This window comes from Coturnix japonica, chromosome 7 (assembly GCF_001577835.2).
Source record: "Coturnix japonica isolate 7356 chromosome 7, Coturnix japonica 2.1, whole genome shotgun sequence".
In the NCBI taxonomy this organism is placed as follows: domain Eukaryota; kingdom Metazoa; phylum Chordata; class Aves; order Galliformes; family Phasianidae; genus Coturnix; species Coturnix japonica.
In genome coordinates this window covers 4,230,252-4,252,761 of record NC_029522.1, presented here as the reverse complement: position 1 = coordinate 4,252,761, position 22,510 = coordinate 4,230,252, and the positions used below count along the sequence as shown (strand labels likewise).

The 22,510-nt window shown below is 44.9% G+C and overlaps 1 protein-coding gene across 4 annotated transcripts; it reads left to right on the top strand.

The window, feature by feature from the left end:
• The first annotated feature begins 375 nt into the window (after window positions 1–375).
• On the top strand, window positions 376–22,507 carry MFSD6 (major facilitator superfamily domain containing 6). 4 transcript variants are annotated; one of them, XM_015867874.2, is made up of 8 exons: window positions 376–510; window positions 4,785–6,384; window positions 10,357–10,454; window positions 15,385–15,546; window positions 16,128–16,226; window positions 17,927–18,207; window positions 20,086–20,137; window positions 20,354–20,472. In XM_015867874.2, the coding sequence occupies exons 2-8, from the start codon at window positions 4,838–4,840 to the stop codon at window positions 20,362–20,364; spliced, it is 2,250 nt and encodes a 749-aa protein (XP_015723360.1). In that variant the 5' UTR covers window positions 376–510; window positions 4,785–4,837; the 3' UTR covers window positions 20,365–20,472. The 4 variants fall into 4 exon arrangements, with proteins under 4 accessions (XP_015723360.1, XP_015723361.1, XP_015723357.1 ...); XM_015867875.2 differs by having other exon boundaries at window positions 377–510; window positions 20,119–20,137; XM_015867871.2 differs by lacking the exon at window positions 20,086–20,137 and having other exon boundaries at window positions 378–510; window positions 20,354–22,507.
• The last annotated feature ends 3 nt before the right edge of the window (window positions 22,508–22,510 follow it).

Below are 22,510 nucleotides of genomic sequence, written 5' to 3'. Positions count from 1 at the left end.
GAGTGTTTCAGTGGGTAAGTTTGTACTTCATGTGACCAAAAACTGTATTTTCTCTTCTCTGAGCTCTCTTAGGCTAGAAATGCATTGGCTTTTAAGGAAAAAAAAATGTTAGGTGCACTTTAGTGCAATGCAGCATTTTGTCCATTTCTGCTACTCCTCATTTTTCTAGGTGACGGAACAGAGCAGGGACTGTCTGAGCAAGTGTCATCATTCCACCGGGCCGCAGTCCATCGCCTCACACATCCCCGCTACAATCCATCTCCACTCCGACCCCCCGCACTCAGCTCCGCTCCTGCTCCCCCCGCTGCTCCCCGTGCCGGGGGCGGTGCCGGGCGGCTCCTCCCTCCCGCAGCGCCCCTGCGCGCCGGCGGCGGCGGCCTGGTGTCGGCAGGGCCCGGCCGGGTGGGGGCGGGCCTGGCTGCGCGGATACGGCTCCCGCAGCAGCCGCAGCGGCAGGAGAGGTGCGATGGTGCCGGGCCGGCGCCCCCCGCGCAGCCGCCCCCGGGCGAGGTGAGTCGGCGGGGCCGGGCGGCGGGACGCGGGTTGTGGGCCTTCTGCTCGGCCGCCGCCTGCCTTTGGCGTGCTGCGTGCCCCGGGCCTCCTCCGTGCCCGCCTCCCTATCGGGCATCCCCGCACCGCCGCGCTTGGCTCTCGTATCGCTGTCAGAGCCATCCAGCCGGTCGGGCCGGCAATGCGGAGCTGTAGCGGCGGGCGGCTCGCTCCGCTCATCGTTGTGTTACCGAGGTACGCGGGGTCTTGTCCAGGGAAAGCGAATGTCAGGTGGCAGCTGCCGAGCTTGGTTTGCGCTTGGGTTTGATTACTGGGTGTAAACAAACGGCGGGCAAAGGGACTTCCATGTGACTGTGTGCGCCCTGACAGCCCTCGGGCACGGAGGGGGAGCAGAAGGATCCCCTCGCCAAGGGCGGTGCTGCTCAGAGTACAGCCGGCCCTGGCACGGCCCGAGCGGCTCGTGGGGGCGAACACACGCAGAACAGACAGCTGTGCTGCTCACGGGTGGAACTGAGGGCACGGGATCCTGAGCGGCCTACATTGCGTCTGGCTAAACCTGCAGCAGCACTCACCGCCCAGGCTGGGTGCTGCGTGTCTCCCGTGCCCTGGGCCGCACAGCTGGTTGCATTACCTGGATGCTTATTGCATGTAGTCAGCAGCCATCACCAGCAGGTTGGAGCTGGGAGCGTGCTGCTTGACTGACAGAGAACTGAGCTTAACATCATACGCTTATTAGCCTAGTTACTCGTATTAACAATATGTGTAGTTGCTCTTCTTTTACTCCTTAATATTATATGGATAGTTTCATACTCTATGCTTGCATCCTAATTGGCGCACATTAAATAGCAAACATAGCTAGGAAAGCGAGAGTCCTGAGATGTCAGTTTGATGGCTCTGCTTTCACAGACAGGGCCCTGACAGGCTTATCTTCTTTAATGCTACTGCCACCAGGGTTGTATCAACTTAGCAACTTCAGACCTATTATCAAGTGCATTAAACCTGTTATAAACCTGTTCTTGCCATACTCAGACATACTGTAGTCTCTCAGTCTAATTGAGAGACTCAAGTCAAAGCGTGTGGGGTTTTATGTGAGAGGAGGAAAAGGCCTGTATAGATCAAAACACAAAGCACGTGCCTGCCAAGGAGCACAGAATAAAGCTGTGTTTGGGATCAGTGCAGGGACAGGGCTGAGGAGGAGCTGCAGTACCACGGTACAGTGCTGTGGCTGCTGCTGGGCCACAACAGGAGGTGAGTTTGCTATGGAAGGCAGATGGTTTGTAAGTTTCCTTTGGGCACAGACCTGCTGTGAAGCAAACGTTAATTAGCAACTTGAATAAACGTTCACTGCACTTTTTAATAACACGTTTTCTTTTTGTGTGATTTGTTTGCAGATGTTCCTAGTAGAACTTGTGCAGTTTCCAAAGTGAGCTACAAACTCAGGTTTCTACTCAGGGAAAGTCAGGTGGGAAGCCATCTCCTCCTGGCTGGCTTTGCTTTATTTGCAGACAAACAGCACTCCAGCCTGCTCTGTTCATCCAGCTGCATATTGCTGGGAGGTTGGTTTCTGTGTTGGAACCCTGCCCTTGGAGGGTGTTTTTAGAGGCAGCATGGACGTAGCTGGCTTTGCAGGTGTCAGATGGACTCAAGTTACTCTTTATCCTCTGTGTTCTGATGAACTGAGGTGTGGCTAATGAACTGTTTGAATTCGGTTTAATACTTCCAAACCCTGATTTTGGGGCTATTAGATGTTTTGCTTTGAGAGCCCCAATTGTAACTTAATTATCAGCTCTTAGCAAACTGAATATTAATGCTGAATTAAGCTTTATTCACAGTGCTCTTCCATCCCAAATCTTAACGTTCTGTTAGTTGGCAGATGGAGTTTTTGTGCCTTTTTTAACCCTATAAAGCTGCCATGGTGTTTGCCCTGTGAGGAGTGGAGATGTTTCCTAAGCCAGATGCGCTGGTCAGCTGTGAGTCAGGGCAAAGCTGTTAGTTTGTTTAGTTTCCTTCTCTGTGTTTTTGGGACAGATGGCTCCAGGGTGTGTTGTATACTGTAGTATACTGACAGCCCTTGGGCTCAAACTTCATGCTCTGTCCTGCATTGGATGAGTTAGAATTCCTATTCATGCCTGAATCTTTACTTACTTTCTTGGCCTCTCTTCTTGCTCCTGTTCTCTGCTGCTTTCAGCTTACTGGTAGCGCTGTCTTCTGTCCCCCTGCTGTCTCATGGATCAGAAAAGGTTTTTGCTAAGTGAAGCTGCAGTATTTGAAGGCTGTGGTTAAAATAATCGTCAGGCACCTTGCTGGTCCTTACAAGACCTTTATTTTTGCCATCCAATTGATTTTGCTGCACGTTCAGTATCTAGCTGGCTTAGGTTCTTGTGATCAAGAGAAGGAAAGCCAGACACATTAATAAGTTTTCTGTGGATTTTTTAGTAACAAAACCACTTTGCTGGCTCTCTCATTTCCAGTTGCTTATTTTTAGAGTTAAAAAAATTCACAAAATAAAATCACTTTTGAAACCTGTCTCCCAAACAAACTGGTGATCAAAACATTAAAGAATGCCATATGGCTCCTACCAGTCTTGATGCTGTTGTATTTCTGAAGCGTGTATTCTGTGTTATTAATAATGTTCAATGAAACACTCTCAGGATGGTAAAATATTTACTGAAGCAATTATGAAATATACTTTTCATAGCGTTCTTACTTAAGATGCTCCAGTCAGTGTGCTAGAAGTGTTGGGTTCCTCCTTGGACACAGCAGGTTAGAAGAGGATGGATGCTGTGGCTCTTGGAAGTCAGGAGGAAGGGAAGAAGACCAGCAATGTTAGCAGCACAACTTGAGAAATTGTTGTACCATTCCAATACAAAAGGGAAGCTGATTTAACAAGCAGATCAAATACAAGTTAGTTTTCATGTCTCTAGTATGGTTGATATGAAATCACGTGGTTTTGAGTTTATAATTATGGATATGGATGGCTGTTGGGTTCACATGAGGATCATTGCTGTTTGTGGTTGGAAGGAAGCTGTCTTGATATCCCGGTGGCTAAGAGGGAGTTTCATCTTATCATGGGGTCCGCAGGAGGGAATTGATCCTAAAGAAAGAGATGCTGTAAAGCTTTGGTGCAGCTGATTATCAAGCTGCTGTAAGCTGGTAATGGTAGCCTGCTTTGGTCAGGATAGAAGCAACACTTGTTCCTCTGTGTTGTCCCCTTGATGTGAGTGGGGCTTTACACCAGTTCTGGAGGTTTTGTTGTCAAAGCAAGGGAAGGCTTAAAGAAAACAGAAGCACAGGTGATGGCTGATGTAATTTAGTTATTAAAAGGACTTGTTTTGTGGAAAGAGAGCCTGAAATGGGTGAGCACGTAGAGCTAAAAGCCCACAGGTGACCTTGTGAAAATGGTTGGCTGAACTGGGAATTACAGGAACTAACGATGCAGCTGCTGGGTTTCAGTGGCTTTTGGTGTTCATGGGTATGAGCAAGGAAATGTATTTTCACATTTGACTGTTCTAGCAACTTAAATAGAACGTTCTGTCTAATCTTTTGACACGTTGTGTTTATTTTAAATCGGAAATCTCTGAAGTTTTTCTAGAGCAACTGGAGGAAAAAAGCATTGCGTGTATATGCACGGGCAGTGCTTGGATTAACTTCTGACCTTGAACACATGAATGTTTATAGATCCAAGTTTTGTAAGTAACTTTCTCTGCCTAAGTGAAAGCAGAGATCCTTGCAGACAGTGTTCCATGCAAGTGATGTTTGAAGCGAGAAGCAGAAATCTCAGGGCAGTTTGGGGTTCTAGTGGTGGTATTTTTACACCTGTGTGATGCTGAGCCGTGTAAGGTTTGGAGGATTTTAATGGGCTGTTGCTCCGGAGGTGTCTGAGGCTTGTTCTGACAATTGTTGTGCAAGATCCTGCTTGGATCAGCAGGAAATATTGTGTTTAATATCTGTTATTAGTGTTTTATTTCATAGAGAAAGTAAAATAGCACTTAACTGCCCCAGTAACTTTGAGTATATTTAGTATTCTGTCTCCTAAAAATGAAAGAGAACACGCTGGGTGAACAATTGGTCACAGCATTGGTCATAAAGCATGTTTTTCTTGATGCTACTGTGTACCAGTAATCCAGGCAGATGGCCTTCCGTGCTCTGATACTGCCTGTATTGCTTAGGAATGTCACTTAAGAAAAAAATTATCTACGTTTGTCCTTGATGAATGGCATAGCACACCTGTTCCTTTGTGGTAACTTCATTGTGTTGTGTTTTATTGCTTACAGGGTAGCCCTGGTTCCTTGAGAGTGCACCGAGCATTGGATGCTTGTGGTAAGCCATGGCAGCTGATGATAAGGTTGCCATTTTAACCGATGATGAAGAAGAACAGAAGCGAAAATATGTGCTTGCCGATCCTTTCAATGGCATTTCCAAGGATCAAGACTCACATCCCCAGAATGAAACCCCTTCAACAGAGACAACCACCGTCGCAGATGAAGAGCTGGACTGGTTAGAAAAGCACTGCGTCAAAATCAACAACGATCTTCTGATCTCCAAGGTCTTTTATTTTTTCTTCTACTCTGCGTATGGCTCTCTCTACCCCTTGCTCCCTGTGTATTACAAGCAGCTGGGTATGTCACCCAGTCAGAGCGGACTTCTGGTGGGCATCAGGTACTTTATTGAGTTTTGCAGTGCTCCCTTCTGGGGAGTGGTTGCGGATCGCTTCAAGAAAGGGAAGATCGTCCTTCTCTTTTCACTTTTATGCTGGGTTTTATTTAACTTAGGGATTGGATTTGTTAGACCGGCCACCTTAAGATGTGTGCCGAAGGGCCTTCCCCCAGCACATCCCACCAATGCAAGCAGCCTTTTAACAACCGTTTCACTAAACACCTCCGTGTCATCTCCACTGACAACCGTGAGTACTGCGTCCCCAGAAGTTCGTGGGAAGAGAGACCTGCTCACTTCCAGGCCAGTCACGTTGGGAGCTACAGGGACTGCTACTCCTGAAGTAACATTTCTGTTACCTACACAGAGTGGTGATATGGAGTTTGCCTTGGAGAACAGTACTCATTTTATTTTGAAGAACACCACTATCACCACCACCTCACCGGGGAATGTGACCCCCAGCACCACCCCATCTGCCACCACCACCAAGCCGATGCCTTCTGACCAAGCCATGCTGGTTTATGATCAACAAGAAGTAGAAGCCATCTTCCTGCTCATTCTGCTTGTTGTCATAATAGGAGAGTTTTTCAGTGCTTCCTCTGTTACTATTGTGGACACAGTAACTCTGCAGTACCTTGGCAAACACAGGGACCGGTATGGACTGCAGCGGATGTGGGGGTCTCTGGGCTGGGGGCTGGCCATGCTCTCTGTGGGAATCGGAATTGACTATACCCATATAGAAGTTGTCGTTGAAGGTCAAGGATGTAAAGCTCCCGAATACAAGAACTACAGAATAGTCTTCATTGTTTTTGGTGTTCTGATGACAGTGGCATTAATTGTGGCCACCCAGTTTCGATTTCATTATACGCACTTCAAGCAAGATGAAAATAAGAGGAAAGAGGTGGAAATATCACAAGTGGACAGAAATGCCTCCAATGAGTCCTCTGACAACACTCCCACAACCAGTATGAGCCAGTCACAGTCTTTCAGTTTTTGGGACCTAATAAAGCTGCTGTGTAGTATCCAGTATGGCTCGGTGCTCTTTGTGGCGTGGTTCATGGGCTTTGGATATGGCTTTGTGTTCACCTTTCTCTACTGGCACTTGGAAGATTTGAATGGTACCACCACCCTCTTTGGGGTCTGCTCTGTGCTCAGCCACGTGTCTGAGCTGACTGCCTACTTCTTCAGCCACAAACTGATTGAGCTGGTTGGTCATATCAGGTAAGGAGATGTTAGCGGCCATTTAAGAACTATGTATGAATATATGTTTTAAAAGATATGTTTTATGCTTGGCCTTCTGATACAGAGTGAAATTCAATTGAATTATGTTTAAATTGCAAGTCCTGCTCAGTTACATAGGTGCCTCACAGAGGGATTTTTATTATTATTTTAGGAGCTGAAAATGCTCTGCAGTGCTTCTTTAGCATTTCAGTTGCATGGTAGTGCACATGTTATTCATGGCACCCGTAGCCTTTTGTAGACGTTTCCTAGCTCAGTGATGGAGAACTCTCATAGAGATCTTGGTGGGTTGCCTCCTACTCAAGGTTTGTTCTGAAATACAGTTGTACAGTTTCTTCCTGTGAGTAGCAGCGTTCTGCAAACCTCCTGCTTAGCTCACTTCTCCCTGCAGGGCAATCTTTGCCCCCATTGTAGCCTGTATGGGTGTCAGTTGCCCACTGAGAGGGGAGCAGGATCAGATGGAGCATGAGGTGAGCACCTCCTGTGCGCATGCACTTGTAATCAGGCTCAGGGTGTTGGCAGAATGAGGTTGCAGCTTGGTAGTGTTATTTACAAGTTCAGTTCCTTGCTCTCTTCCTGTAGTCGCAACTGCATGTGTCAGCTACTGAAATGAGATAGTTTCTCACTTTTTTTTTTTTGCCACGTTGAAGTGAAATTGGTTACAGCATGTATTGCTGAACGTTGTATTCCTCTCGATTCAGAACTATTTCTGCATGTCTTAAGTCCTTTTAAGAACAAACAACCTTAGAAGAGGAAAGGCAGTGGTGAATCTGAGCTAATGCAGTCATTAAGTTTTTCTTGTATGTGCTTAGTGCACGTCTTTTCCAGTTGTCCCACGTGTAATCACAGTAATTCAGATGTCCTTTGTAAGCTGATTGTGCTGGTTTTTTTTCTGTTTAACTCTGTGTTTTTGCTCCTTGCTTTCTTGTTCTGTTTTCATTTGCTCTAAGAGGGTCAAATTTCATTGATTATTTTGATTTCTACTAAAAACATTTGAGATACTGAGCACGGTAACTTAAGAATTTACGTAAGGCATGTGATTTTTTTGTTCTTTCCTTTAAACTGACTTTCTTGGCTTGAGTCAGTTGTATAATTCCTGAATATAACAATTAGTTTGAGAAAATGTGACACTCTGCATGCAGAGATTGGAGGAAGGATATGATGGTGGAGGAGTGGTGAGGTCAGGTCACAGTCGTGATAGCTAAAGATAGCTTTGGTTATGCTTGTTCTGTTTATATTGTTGTAGTGTGAAATTCAGGCTTAGACTCGAGAAAGAAGAAAATCCAGAAGAATAGGATTGTGAATAGGGTGATGTAAAAGCTAAGGTGGGGATAATAGGCCCACTGGACTTTAAAGGGAAATATGGCGTGCAGGGTTAGCTCTTATTGATTTTTCCTTATCATTATCTAATGCTTACTCATATTTAGTCTTTACAGTTGGAGAAGTCTCTTTTCTCTTTATACTTAACTTGGAATTCCAGAGTCAATAAGGTTGGAAAGATCACTAAGATTGTCTAGTCCAGTCATCAGCCCATCACCACCATGTTTCTTAGTGCTGCATCTCCGTGTTTCTTAAACACCCCCAGGGACAGTGACTCCACCACCTCCCTGGGCAGCATGTTCCAGTGCCTCACTACTTTGCTTGTGAAGTAATGCTTCCTAACATCCAACCAGAACCTCCCCCGACACAACTTAAGGCTATACCCTCTGGTCCAGTCATTAGTAAGCAGGGAAAGAGGCCCACCCCACCTTGCTACAACCTTTCAGGTATCTGTAGAGAGTAATAAGTGTCCCTGAGTCTCCTCCAGACTGAGCAATGCCAGTCCCTCAGCTCCTTCTTGTAAGGCGTGTGTTCTAGACCCTTCACAGCTTTGTTGCCCTTCTCTGGACACGAGGCCATTGATAGTTCTGTATGTTTCTGCTGTTTAGTTGCTGTCATTCTTTGTACTAATAAGACAAGTAGTCTCTAGCTGCACATCCTTCTCAGAACCATCTGAGCCACAAGCGCTCAGGATGAATATCTTCTCTTTCCCCAGCACCTCACAATTCCTTGTTTGCCATTTTGGCATCCAGGAAGTTACACGGTTGTAGCATTTCTGGTGCAAAGCCTTGTATGAAATAACAATCCACAGCAAGCTGGGAATATTTCACAGAGCATTTCAGTTATGTTAGCGGTGGTTTGACTTCTCGTTTTGGTAGGATGACTCAAGTGCTAAGGTTGCCTCACTTTCTGTTGGTTCATGTCAGTAAATTAAAAATAATGGATATGCACACGTTCTCTCGAGCTGCTAGAAAGATGGGCGTAGACAGTCTCTCTGCAGTACTTCTTTGTACAGTATCATTCAATCTTGCCTTCCTGTCCTAATTCTTTGAAGACAGGTGAGGGTAGCAAAGTTGCTTGCGCTGTCACAGTGACTGAAGTGTCCTTTGTAGCAATGAAATTAAATCAACTTCACACTCATAACGGATGCAAACTCAGTTTTCATTTTATAGCTGTGTGAAGCTTTCTGTGTCTACTCCTCTAGGCATTGTAGTGAAAGGCACTAGTTCTTTGAGAGGATGCTCAGAGAGAAAGCGCACAGAACTGGCTATCAAATATTTAGACACCACTGCTGAGTGGCATCCTGTGTAGGAGCACTCAGAGCTGCCGCTCGGTTTAGGAGGAGGATGTTAACCTCTGAAAATAACCTTGAGGTTGGGCTTGAGTGTGTTTGTCTGACCATAATTCCACCGTGTGAGTCTTGATGGGTGGCAGAGCCTGCTAGTTGTGGCTGCTAACAGCGTAGAGTCCTCCACACAAATACAGATCCAGAGCTTTAAGTGTTTAACCTGCAAATCGGATGTGCTGTCTCTGTGGATACTGCAAACACGGTTCATGAGAATTGCCCGTTTATGTTATCCTTTTAGGACTCGTAAAGAGCCTAAGTGGTTATTGTAAGCAATTCTGAGAAGATTCCATAAATACATGCAAATTGTCATGTGATGTGCCCCTCCAAGCGCATAATGAGAGAAACCTTCATGCAAGTAACTGTAGTTTACCTAAAACTCCATCCGTATTTTAATAGATTAAAAGGTATAATACACTACTACACTTCAGAAGTGTGTCTGTACATCGTGGTTACATGAAGCTGGGGCTATGGAAGAACTGTTATTGGCACAGAGGACGTTGAGTTGAAGGGAGAGGTGAAACTTGTTCTGAGTGGTGTGTCTGCAAACATGCACAGCTTACTGAAAGCAAACCGTATTGTCTTGGCAAACTGGTGTTGTTGCAAATGGCTCAGGCTCTCCTTTGTCCCTCATCATTTAAGAACTGTAACAAGAGCTTCTTTTTTTTTTGTCTTCAGTTTTTTTCCCTTCGCTCTGAGATGCAGCATCTGCTGCTTTTCAACAGGATGCCTAAGTTTTATCCTGAGGCATGTTGTTACCAAGCATATTGCTTCTGTGGGATGTGTTTTAGAGGAGTTCTGAGCAGTTTACAGATACTGGGACTATAAAATTGTATTAATTGGGATGAAATTGATTTGTTTAATGCAAATCTGCACCGGGCTTTTGTTAAAATGTAATAATGAGTCTCTGAGTGAGTTGAAAACAGGATTGTCAGGAAGGGATGCTGAATGCACTCAGAAGTGGTCTCTGTGAAATAAAACTCGATGCAGAGCATGGTGTGAAGCTGCAGGACTTGGTAGCCTTGTGTCTCTGCTGACCCTTCGGGTGTTTGTTCTATTAGGAGTTAGAAGAAAGTCTGAACTTGAGCACTGTTTGATTATGTGTTTGGAGTAAGCACGAGAAGAGCCCTGTGCCTGCACAGGAACTCAAAGGAGCTGTGTCGAGCAAATGCTTCAGACCTGCAAAGCCAGTGTGTGCCATTGATCTAAGAAGCAGCAAGGCACACTGTAATGAACTGAAAGTGGGAAGTGGAAATTGCTTTGACTTGTCTTTTCCTTCATTCATCCAGAGTGCTGTATATTGGTCTTGCCTGCAATACTGCCCGCTACATTTACATCTCCTATCTGGAAAATGCCTGGACTGTTCTCCCAATGGAAGTACTGCAAGGTAAGATGGATCATTTGTGGCCTTTTCCTATGAGATGCTCTGCTTCTATTTATTTTTCACCCAAACTGAAAAAAAAGGTCTTTTTGTAGTAAAACGTGGCATTTCTCTCTCCGTTCTTCCTGTGACTGCAAAAGTATCCCAGACAGCACAGGTTTATAAAACTTTCCTGTTTGTCTTGGAAAGTGTTTGACGTCAGAAGGGTGGGTTTGTGTTTGTGCGCTGCTGGCTGTTGATTCAGGCAGAGCTGTGCAGGGCCAACACACCCTTTAGCTAAACAAAAGAGAGGGAGCGTGAGCTGGATACGCACCTTCTGCAGATCCTGTTTGGTGGGTGAGCAGCAGCTTCATTACATGCAGAAGGCTGCGGTACTTAAAGGATGCTGTGGGTAAAGATTAAAGAGGACAAGGACCCACTGGGTTGTTCAGTCTCAATTGATCTATTCTGCAGCTGTTTTTCAGGCGCACTGTTTGACCAGTGCTTCAGACTATTGAATTTTTTTAATGGCCGGAGGGGTATTTCTTGCAGCAGCTTTGTCAGCACTAAGAGAGCTCCTTTAAGATCACTGCCCTTAAGCAGACGTAATGGGAAGGACTGAGGTCTGGTCTGTGCAAAGTAAATTGAGCTCTGTTTGCAAGTCTCATCCTCTAAGTAGTTTGTAAGGCCTTAATTGAGGAGTTCAAGTATACCTTGTTCTCACTTGTATTTTATGACATTTTATTCCTGTCTTTGTGTCGGGTACCCCTCTTCAAAACCAAGAAGAATGTGAGCTATTTTCCTTTCAGTTCTGTCAGTACATGAAGAATACTGAGCTGTTTGTGTCCGTAATCCCGCCAGAGAATGGCTGATTGAAATGCACAGAGTGTTTTCCTCGCCTTTAAAAATAACATAACCGTCTTTGTTAAAGCCACTATTGTGGTTTCATACACTGCTGCTTGGGAGATCTAATGCATGTTTTATGTGGAAGCTTTGTAGCATGATCGGAGTTTGTGCTTCCTTTTTCTGCTATGTATATGGAAGCCTTTTTCTATGAGAATTTAACTTAATTGAGGTGCCATTTGGTGAGCGCTGTATAAATTCCTACTGACACCAAAGCTAATTTGCATCCTCTGTCCTTCCCTGCCTGCCACCAGGACCTATTTGCTGTACCAAAGTGCTGTAAGATCCAGCTTCTGTATCTTGATACAGAAATCCCCCAAACCACAACAATTGAACTGTCGCTACATCTGTCACACTAAGTGTTAAAATGCGGTTATGTGACAAAGAGCATGGAGAATGTGTGTGTGTTTTAAGCTTCCTGCTTAAACATCAGGGAGGAGCAAACGATGAATGCAGAGGTTTGGATATTACTGTGTAACTAATCCTGTTTTAAAGATGCTTGAACTCCAAATACAGAGGAAGAGCTTGTGTCTCAGCAATCCAGCCCTAAGTTTGTGCCTGGAGGCATCCTTTGGTCAGGGCTGAGAAAGTCATTTCATTACTTTTGGAACTTGTTTTTATTCTATTGACATGTCAGGTTGTTTTATCACGTGGGTCTGTTTATACAGCGAGGCTGCAAGGGAGTTATTCTGTTTCTTTGTGTGCTGTAATCCAGAGTAATGTGAGATGTATCTAAGAGAAGTCCCTGCAAAACAGTGCTTTTTTACACATTTATGTGCCAGCTTTTATCTCTGTCTGGCCGCTGCTGAATCATGTACGCTTGGGTTCAAATTGCTTTTTGCATAAATAAGGGGGAAAAAAAATATTTGCAGCTATTTATGGCCAGAAAAGGAGAAAGTTGAAGGTAATGCTCTGAAAAACCAAACCCAGCCTACAGCCTCCTTGTGTTCTGAGTGCCTGCATCTGCCTTGCTTTATTAGCATCAGTGAAGCCTGCAGGTACAGCACACGTGGACCTATTTCCTGCCACTAAGCTGCAGCACCCGGTACCTTGCAGTCATCTCATTCAGTCTTGCTCCATGACAGGACAAGGTCATCCTTTTAAAGTACTCCTGGCTTTTTGTTTTCCTGCTCATGAATCTCTTCCCCTCCCCACTCTTACTGGTCTCTCTCCTTCTGACTCACTATTTCTTCCACAGCATTTACCACATCCTTTACTTTCCGCGTGTGTCAGTAGGGGTAAGAGGTGACAACTTGGTGAGGTTTGGTGAGGGGGGAGCTTGAATTTATTACATGAGTTTGTTGACAGAGCTAAGAGCTGTGGTTGCTTTGTGCCTGTGAGGGTAGAAGTATTTAAATGCAAGGAAAGGTTTCCTTATGCAGAGCATGTGGGTACCACATGTGCCACGTGACTGCATCACGTTGGTAGGTGTCTAAAATCCCTTGGTGGAGTCCTAGCAGCAATCAAACATCACTCTCCCTCCAGGAAGCTGTCAGATTCTGTGTTAGTTCATCTACACTCAGCTGAAGGGATGGTGAGGTCAATGGCAGTTTCAGCTGACTCTTGTGTTTATTTTTCTTCTTAAGAGCTATTGAAATACAGGGAGGATTATCCCCATGTGCAGTGCTAAAGGGCATGGAGAGATTTCCAGAAGATGACTCTGCAGATCACATCTATTGATGGCAATAAGAGCTGTGTGGCATTTCGGTTGCTTTCAGTGTAACTGGGGCAGCAAGGACTCTGCAGGCATGTCACACGAGCAGCAATGGATGAGACTTCAGTCCAGCTTTACAGTTGCAGTTTTCAATCTGCAGGATTTGTTTGCACATGCAGTGTAAGAAAACAAGACCTTAGGCTGACTCTCTGACTGAGAATGGCAAGACATTCTGGTAGGTAGATACCCACAGTAAATGCAGACCATCAGCCTGAACTTGCAAGCGGTCACGTCCAGTTTGTAGCTCACAGACCAAGTTTTAATGTATTTGCTACCTGCAGCTCATTGCTCAGGTTGTTTCAGAGCAATGGTCCAAATTCTCCAGTAACAGCTATGCCAGCTGGCTGAGTTGTACTACACACCTTTTCTGAAGTATAAAACTACAGTAAAAGCCTGAAAATGAGCGACTTTCACATGGCGGTTACCCACCAAATTCCAGCTAATACTATTCTGGGTGCTGCCTTCTGCAGCAGGTCTGTCTGAGAGCAAAGAGCTCGAATCCTGCACTGGCTGTGATTTGTAAAGATCTCTCTCTGAGTAAATTTTGCTCCCCATGTTTTCAGCTGTGGGTTTGTATGGGAAGTACACTGTTTGTTAAACGTTGTTTTGAGCATAGCGGTGGGGTTGTTGCCTTTGTCAGAGTCCCAGTTGTCAAATGGTGGTTAGAGGTTTTAATAAGGACTGTGGAATTATATTTATTGTCAACATGCTTAGCAGTAATCCAGGCCAACCTCTTTGTGTTGTAAAACCTGTTCCAGAAAGTCACTTATCTGTAATTAATTATCATTAAAGAATCACGTTATTTATACGCGCACATGAAAAAAAGCCTGTACTTGAGAGACCAGTAAGATAAGCTGCTTTGAAGGGGTGGCTTTGTTTTCAGAGGAACTAGAAACTCTGTGTCCTACCTGGATCTCCCTGCAGAGGTGAAAGCATCCACCAAGGTGCTGGTTAAATCCAGCCTTTTGTTTGCAGACTAACACGGAGGTATCGTGCCTCGTGGTTCAAGTAATTTCTGGTGTGGTTTGGATTTGCCTGGCTTGTAATTTGATTTACTCTTGAAGAGCTGGTAAAACAGAATGTTTTACATTAGTTGTAAGTAATACTGTTTGTGAAACAAAAGCTTTGTTATGTGTACTGCATTAGATCTGCTTTGTTATTGGGGCATTTCTTCATTGCCTGTGTGGGTCTGAATAATACAGGGAAGGTTGATATTCAGTGGGTCTTAAATTCAAAGCTTTTTGCATAGAAAACCTGTGAGGTTAGTAGCCTTTAACTGTAAATGGTTGGGTAAAACACACTCATCCTTATGTCAGCCTTTTATTTTTAGACCAGATGATGTAGTGTCTCCAGGGCTGTCTCCACAGTGTATAAAAGGGGCCTTTCTGTGCTCTGCTGTCTTCTAAGCAATAACTTATTGCAGACCCCGAAACTGTGATGTGTTTCTTGAGATTTGGAATGAGCAGCAACTCTGCGGCCTCTTGGACATCAAACAGACCTGAATGGTATCAGGTTCATACGCTAGTAGTAATGTACAGCTAAGCAAAATCTAAGCTGCTGTGCAAGTATATTACAACCTAATGCATTGTGTTTCTCTGAAGAGCCCCCAGCCTAAATGCAGAATTAATTCCTGAGTGTCCAACTGTGCTTTAATAAGTCGAGTGCAGAGGACAGAAACGTGTTGACTGAGTCATCAGTTGTGCCAACACATTTGATTCAAGTGAGGCAGCAGAGCTTAGGCATCGGTAAGCTGTGATTACTATTTTTAATACCACTCGAATCAGAATAAATATTCCCACTCATTGTGAGGCTGGCAAAGTAGCTGAGGCTTATTTAATGAGTGATGCTCCAGGACTGTTTTGCTTTTCCAACTTCTCAGTGTAGCCTTTTCCTGTCCCTTCCTCCTGGCTGCCCAGAAAGTCACCGGGCAGGTGGCAGAGGCAGGGCTCCACCTGCAGCTTCTTCCTGCACCTTGGTGGTTTGGTGGCTTTCTGCCTGGCTCTCCTTCTGGGAAGAAAAGAGTGATTATAACCCTGAATCTGCAGGCCTGGGTCACGCCCAGAGGGATGAGGAGTCTGGCAGAGAGATTTTCAAGGCAGTTTATTCTTAAGTCTTCCCGGGGCTGCTCTCTGAGAGGGAGGAAGAGCCATTGACAGCCTCTGTGGAACAAGGAGCCCTCACATCTCCCTGCAGATTGCTTGCCAGCGGTGCATCACCAACGCTTGGTTGATGCATTGCAGGCGCTGGGTGGGGAAGGGCTCATGTCCCCTAGCAGTGTGCTGGGGTCCCGCTCCTCTTCACAGTGTTCCCTGTTCTCTTCACAATGTTTCCTGTCTGCAGGTGTCACACACGCGGCCATATGGGCGGCCTGTATCTCCTACCTGAGTGCAGCGGTGCCCCCAGAGCTGAGGACGTCGGCCCAGGGCATCCTGCAGGGCCTGCACCTGGGACTGGGCAGAGGATGCGGGGCTATGGTTGGAGGGGTTTTGGTCAACTACTTTGGTAAGCAAAAAGCATGCTGAAGTATTTGGTTGTATTTATTTTCTTTCTGGTTTCATGGGGCTACTGGCTTACAGTGTATCGATGCATGTAGTCTTGTTACCTTTCAAAATGCAATCTGCTGTATGTACATTGCAGAGTCCTAGAAGTGCTCAGTTTGGCAAGGGGATTCAGGATGTCTCCAGTGCAGGCCCCTGCTCATAGCAAGGCCAGCACTGAGTTCATAGCAGGTTGCTTTACAGCCCTGTTTCGTCAGTGTAGTAGATGGATTAAATTTGATGTTGTGCCTGGATATTTTTAGTGTTGTGTGGGCAAACCTACTACCTGATCCTTAAGAGAAAGGAATCCTTTGTGAGTGACTGGGATGATACTGTGCAGCCTCTTGAACAAATGAGGAGCTAACAGTTCTGTTAAAAGGCCTTTTAAAACGTGTTGAAGAAGTATGGGGGGAAATGAAATTAATACAACAAGCTTCTAAAAGTCAGTGTAGGTCAGTGGATACCCAAAGTCTGTATTGCTGATTCATCTTGTACTATTTCCCTAGTTAAGTAGATCCTCACTTTAAAAAATGTCTATCGTTACAGGTCCTGCTGCCACATTCAGAGGAATAGGGATGGCTTGTTTAGTGATTCTTCTTCTGTTTGCACTGATCCAGTGGCTGCTGGTTCCCGATGAAGAAGAAGGTAAATATTCCTGTTGCTAAAATACAGCACAAAAAGATGAATGGGGTATCTCCAAACATAATTCCCTGCACCTTCCATTTTATTTGGTGTCCTTACTGAGATCTTGATTGAACAATTCAATTATAAATGAGAAATCTTTTCTTCAGCAGTGATAGAAATTCAGGTGTGCTGCTGCTCTAAGAAGTGCAGCATCAAGTGCTTGCCTACCTATAGGAGGAAGGCATAACATATAATACCTGCGTGTCCTCTTAGTTCTGGGGATCTCTTGGGTTAGTCTTAAAGGATGTAATAAGTCATGTCCCTTGCATCAGACCCTAAGACTGCCATCTCAATGACTGCGTATTCTCATATACTGCTTGTCCGAGTGACCTGTGCAAGATATGGTAGAGATGGCATCAGAGGACAGCAGCATTTGTAGCCATGTCTGTTATTTTCTGACCTCAGAGCAATCTCCCAATGGATGCTTAATCTCCATCTTTGGTACTGAGCAAAGCAAAACTTAATGCAAAGCTGAGGATTTGTTTTTTGAGACCAGAGAACTGTGTGGTGCTTCTGCAACTTTGTGAGTTGTTATACTGCTTTTTACCCAAATGTTACTTTGCAGCGTGAATTTGGTAGGAAATAAAATGTACCTTCCTTTAGCTGCAGTGTAAACTGACTTGTCCTTGACTAGTTATTTCATTGCCTGGACTGAGGTATTCAAATATTTATTCAAATGATAATGAGAAAAATAGAAAGGTAGAAAGAAGGATATTTGCTGTTTCAATTTCCTATCCAGATCTGGTTAATTACACATGAAACTACAGTGTAACAGTTTCATTCTGATGGCATATTCTCTCTAGTTTGTTTCAGTCTTTGGTGTTCTTTTCATAGGTGTTGTCCCCATCTTAAGAGTGGGTATTTTAAGTGTGCCAGTAATTGGGTCACTTTCAGCAGTGCCAGTTGTATGAGTAAAGCAGTGAGTGTGTGGTGAAGCGTGTGCAGGATTGGCCTCTTCATTTCTGCTCCAGAGGGGGGACGTGTAGCCATTGTTTAAAATACCCAACTCTAGGAGTCTGGGAACAAAACCTGGCTTTATCATTTTGGAAACAAGACCTTTTGAATTGGTAAAATACTTGGACAGGGTGATTACTCAGCATGTATGATACGTGCTTTTTACAGACTCACAGAATACAGCTATTACTTAAAATATCCAATACTTCCTACCCATCTGTTTGATTACTTTTTCTGTGTAAATACTCTGGCTCTACAGGATTGTGAAACACAACGGGTAGGGTCACAACAGTCATCTTTTTTTTTTTTTATGGTACTTTGAGGAAGTAATGAGTACTATTTCAGATGATGAGATGACCTTAGGTGTGAAGGTTCTGCTGAGACTTCACACCTGAGTGTCCAGGTACCATATTTCTAATGGCTGGCAGGGAACAAATGGGCTGCTTTGTGCTCACCAGCCCCTCCTGCAGCCAGCTTGCACACCTCCCTGCAGCTGCAGAGCAGCTTTGCTTGTAGGGACAGCATCGAAGTTGCTTTTCCCTAATTAGGTTATGGTGTGGCTGGCTCCTGGCTAGCTGTGCCTGTGTTCGGCTTTCAGTACAGAGATAAGAACACTGATAGCACAATCACTGCGTGCTTTGTCTGCTTCACCTTTTTTTTCCATGCTTGTTGGATCTGGTTGGTGATTACTTTGTTTTAAACTTCAGAGAAGTCGATGCTGGCAGAAAGGATCCCAGTGCCTTCCAGTCCTGTTCCCATAGCAACTATTGACCTTGTGCAACAGCAGTCAGAAGATGTCATGCCTCGGACGGAGCCCAGGCTGCCTCTGAAGAAAACGAAACACCAGGAGGAACAGGAGGATGTGAACAAGCCTGCCTGGGGCGTCAGCTCTTCGCCTTGGGTCACCTTAGCTTATGCTGTCTACCAGATAAAGGAGATGGTTAAGCTATCCAAAACCCACCCTGTACCTGAGAATCAGCCTTTGCAGGTAAATTTCTGTTGCACTCACCAGTAGGGGGGTGCTTGTAATCCTTTATAGCTGGGGAAGTGTATTAGTACTTGGCAAGTATTCTCTGTCAGTGTATAGCAATTTCAGAGCTGGGAAGCAGTAGCTGAAAGAGTATATGAAATAGAGTTGTTGTCTGTGTGTACTACAGCAGGACTGACTGTTTTTGCACATAGCATCTTCTTGAAGATAGGCGAGGGAGACATGGAGCAAGGCTCTGTTTTGCAGGCTTAAATATCCTCCAGTTCCAGTGAGTTTGCATTTGTTCTCACGTTAGCTGCAACATGCAGGTTTGCATTTGCAAAATTTACTAGGCGATATTTATTTTGATTCCTTGGGTGGTGTTACCAGATTTCCACATTGTAGTGGAAATAGGATTTCCAGACAACTACTGGTGAGATACTGAGCCTTCAGTTCAGATGAAGTTCATCCCTGATTTATCTGGAGTTATACAAGATGAGAGCTGTTCTGGGACTTAACCTGTCTGTTTGGCGGTCCTCTCTTGACACTATTCCCCCATACAGTCCAGAATGGAGCTGAAGCGTGCTGATGAAGGAAAGCAGGGGGGTGTCAGTGCAGGTTTTAGAACAGCAAGGGTCATCTGAAAGCCACTGTGTTTACCACTTTGGAAGGAGTGGGTGAAGTTCTGTCTTACGTACCTGGTGAGAAGAAACACAGAAATGCTTTTTCCACAGCTCTGTCTTTAGAAAAGGACAACTTGAGGTAGGACAGTGACTCAGCAGAGATGAGTGAATAGGGATTCCGCTGGGTCAGCTCTCTCCTGCCTTTCTTACTTGTCTTTATATTTGCAAATGTATTCACAGACAGGTTGGCTTTAATTTGTCTGCATTGGTTGGTTGGGGTTTTTTTTAACTGCCCTGGGGTAAGGACTGAGGTTTTCTTTGTGTTTTTTCTCTTTATGGTGACACCAAAGAGACGCTGGATGTCTGACATCAAAGTAACCTGTACAGACAAGGCTCTGGTTCCCCCTGGCAAGCGTCCTTGAGGGTCTTGCCTCATGTAGGCTGTCCTCACATAACAGTCAGAGAAGGACAGAAGCAGAGTGTACATCAGTGGGCATGGTGGGGGAAGCTTTGTACTTGTTTGGTGGGTGAGAGAGACTTGGCTGACACTGCTGGCCACCTCACTGAGCTCCATAAAGCAGCCACACGTGCTGTTGTGCCCTCTGAGGCTCACCAGTTGCTCTGTACAGTGTGGTCTCTTCACTGTTCTTTTCCTCCTGTAAAAATACAGTGCTGATTTTAAACAGTTCTTACTGACTGTGCCGAATTTCAATGCAACTATTGAAAAGGCTGTCCAAGTCTCTTACTAAATTGGGCAAATAGCCTCCTTAAAAATGCATGTGCAAGTAGATCATTTGGGAGGAAGGTTAATGCACAGAAACCAGAACTAGTGACAAAAATCCTTCGTTGTTCTGTCACTGAGGTTTTGGTTTTATCTTTGCTACTGCTCACCTGTCCTCCAACCAAAGGGGTTTTGTTGCCGTGTTCTCTATTCTTCAGTGCAAAACAAATATTTATAGACAGTGAGTCATCTTGTAATGTGAAGTTTCAGTTGTTTGGATCCCAGGGAATGAATGTACCTGGCATTTAAATGTGCTCTCATGCTCCTCAGCAAGGCCTGTTTGAATAAGCTGGGTGGAAATGCAGCATAAGCACTGCAAAAATTTTGCCATCCGGGAAGTCTGCAGGGTATATGGGGGAGGGAAGGAGCTGCTGAAGCAAGTTGTGTGTAAGGAGCTTGAAACAAAATGTGCAGAATTGTTTGGTCCTAATAATGCTCTTGTCTGAACACTGAAATCAAGTTAATTGCTTTTTTTTTCCCTTGAAACACACCAAGTTTGTTTTTTGCATGCTTCCTGGGGAAGCGCAGTTAGGAAAAGAGATGGAAGGTAAGCAAACGTCTGCTTGCTATTGGTGTCATCTGGATTTACATGCGCTACTTTTGCTTTCTTTCTTTTGTTGGTTTGTTACGTTGCGAGCTTTCCAAGTGAGCGCTTTGTGACTTTCCAGAAGTGCCTGAATGCACTGGGGGGGATATCTGCTGGGGATAGTGCCGCGTGTGCCTGTACTCACTTGTTGCGTGCCATGCTCTCTCCTCTCTTTAGAAAATCAATGAGAATAGCAGTGTGTTGGCCGGCTCGGAAACGCAGCCCCCGACAGTGACAGATTCTGGGCAGTCCAGAAATTGTTCAACACCAACAGCGACATCAGATCCCAAAGTAGATGGCGACCGCGTGGCGTCGGATCGTGATGCTCAGCCTGCTGCCGCGGGACCCTGAGATGCGCTCATCTTATCAAATCCAGTGCATGGAATTCTGCTTCTCACCTGGGAAACGCTGGAGTAGGAGCTCAAAAGTAGGACTTCCTTCATCTTAATGATCATAATGTGATGCAGTGCAAGCTTTTAACTATATAAAATATATTCACATGACTACACACAGCAACACGGGCAGGGAAGCAAGAAGTTTGGAGCGCTGGAGGGAAGTGATGTGGTTGGATCTAAATGCAGGAAGAATTCTTGGCTGCTTTGCTAAGGCTTAGCCAAGTGCTATGAGATTTCTTTGCAATGTGTAGAAAAAGGAGAGTTCACTCTTGGCTTGGTGAGGCCTAAGTGCCTGACTTGGTCAACTCTTGATTTTCTTGCTTTGGATTTCTTCATGAGTCAAAATGAAAAGACTTAATAAGAGAGAAACTGAGGTTTCCCTGCACAGTGTATTAAAAATCATGGATCTAACACATGTAGAAGTGGTGTAAAACTGTAAAGATTTCTCAGAGACAGAATAGCTTTTAGCAAGCGTAGCTTCGTATTACAGCGATGGGATCAATAAAACATATTCAGAGAATATGTTTTTCAAAGCTGATGTTATCTTGTTTGACGTAACGGTTTAGTTCTGCAAAGGAAAGATTTGGAAGTGGTGTTTTAGTGAAGCAGAAAAGCTAGAAGAAGGCTTTTAGAGTGCTTGCAGCCCTTCACTTGGGCATTGTGTGTGCGTGTGTGTGTGTGTTTGGGTAACTTCAGGTTTGACGTATTGAGACAACCATCTCTGATCAAGATTGCACAACCGGAGATTGATCAAGGTTTCATTGGGCACGCTGTTCTTTTTCTGTTATTTATTTTGTCATCTTGACAATGGTTTATTTAATGAAGTGTAGTTACTGTGCTTATTTATTAAGAAGACAGCAAGCTTTAAGTGCCTGGGGAAAGGGGGTGGGTGGGCAGGAATCACCTAATAATAGTAATGATTAGAGTTTCAGGGGCAAAGTTGTTGATGCAGAAATCAAGTAGAGATTCTCAGGTCAAAGCATATGAAATGAAATAGTGTGTTTTGGGAATTCCTTTGCCCATTGTTGAGACACTGGAGGACTTACTGTTGGCTATTAGCCGCTGCCAGCTCCCTGGCTGGTGCGTAGTGAAAGCTGCTGCTGATGGGAGATCCTTGGGCTCAAGGAGGAGCCAGGGGTTTAGTCAGGATAGTGTTTTGGCCCGTTTGCTTACACCCACAGCTTGTGTTTGGGAGTTTCTGAGCGCTCAGCTTCTGCAGGACTCAAGTAGGTACCGCTCAGCCCTGCGTGAAGATGTCAGTGTCAGCCTTGCACAGGATGGTGCATGCTGTTGGACCACATGGCCTGTGCGGTGACACGGGGACAAGGTGAGCGGCAGCATGGGGTTAGGGGAGAGGACGATGGCAGCAGCTGAGCAGGAAAAGGGCAGACACAGCTTCACCTGCTTTGCCATCCAGTTAGCTGAGCTGTGCTTTAGCTGTGCTTTTAGAACAACCCGTGTTCTGGCAGTGCCTGGGACCAGCACCATAGGAAATAATCAGAAACATCGATGACTAGCCACTAATTACTTTTTTTGCACTTGAACTTCCATGTACTGTACTCACGTAAATCCTCATGACTTGTCCAAGTGTCCTTTAAAATCAGAAATGTATTTATTGTATGTTTGTTTAACCTGGGGGACAACTCAATGACTGAACAGGCGACAGGACAGAAGGATGCTAAAAACCATCTTGAGACAAAGCAGCCATTTGTTGAGTTCATGCTGTACGGTGTTACCTCGGCTTCTGCATAGCACCTGGATTGTGAGGTGAAGAGCTTGTACACTGTGTTTACACTTGGGAATTGTTCCTTTGAAATGCCTGCTCTTTTTGGAATTGTATCGTCATTCTGTGTTGCAAAATGGACATGTACACTGGGTTTTGATATTTGTGAAACTGTAAAAACTGTGCTAAGAAATATAAATTATCCATAATGTATTT

Bases quoted from the DNA above. Each gene is read 5' to 3' on its own strand.
- MFSD6 (XM_015867871.2), top strand. From the start codon at position 4,838: ATGGCAGCTGATGATAAGGTTGCCATTTTAACCGATGATGAAGAAGAA. The intron at 6,385-10,356 runs GTAAGGAGATGT...TCATTCATCCAG, and splicing joins GAGCTGGTTGGTCATATCAG to AGTGCTGTATATTGGTCTTG. The intron at 15,547-16,127 runs GTAAGCAAAAAG...CTATCGTTACAG, and splicing joins GGTTTTGGTCAACTACTTTG to GTCCTGCTGCCACATTCAGA.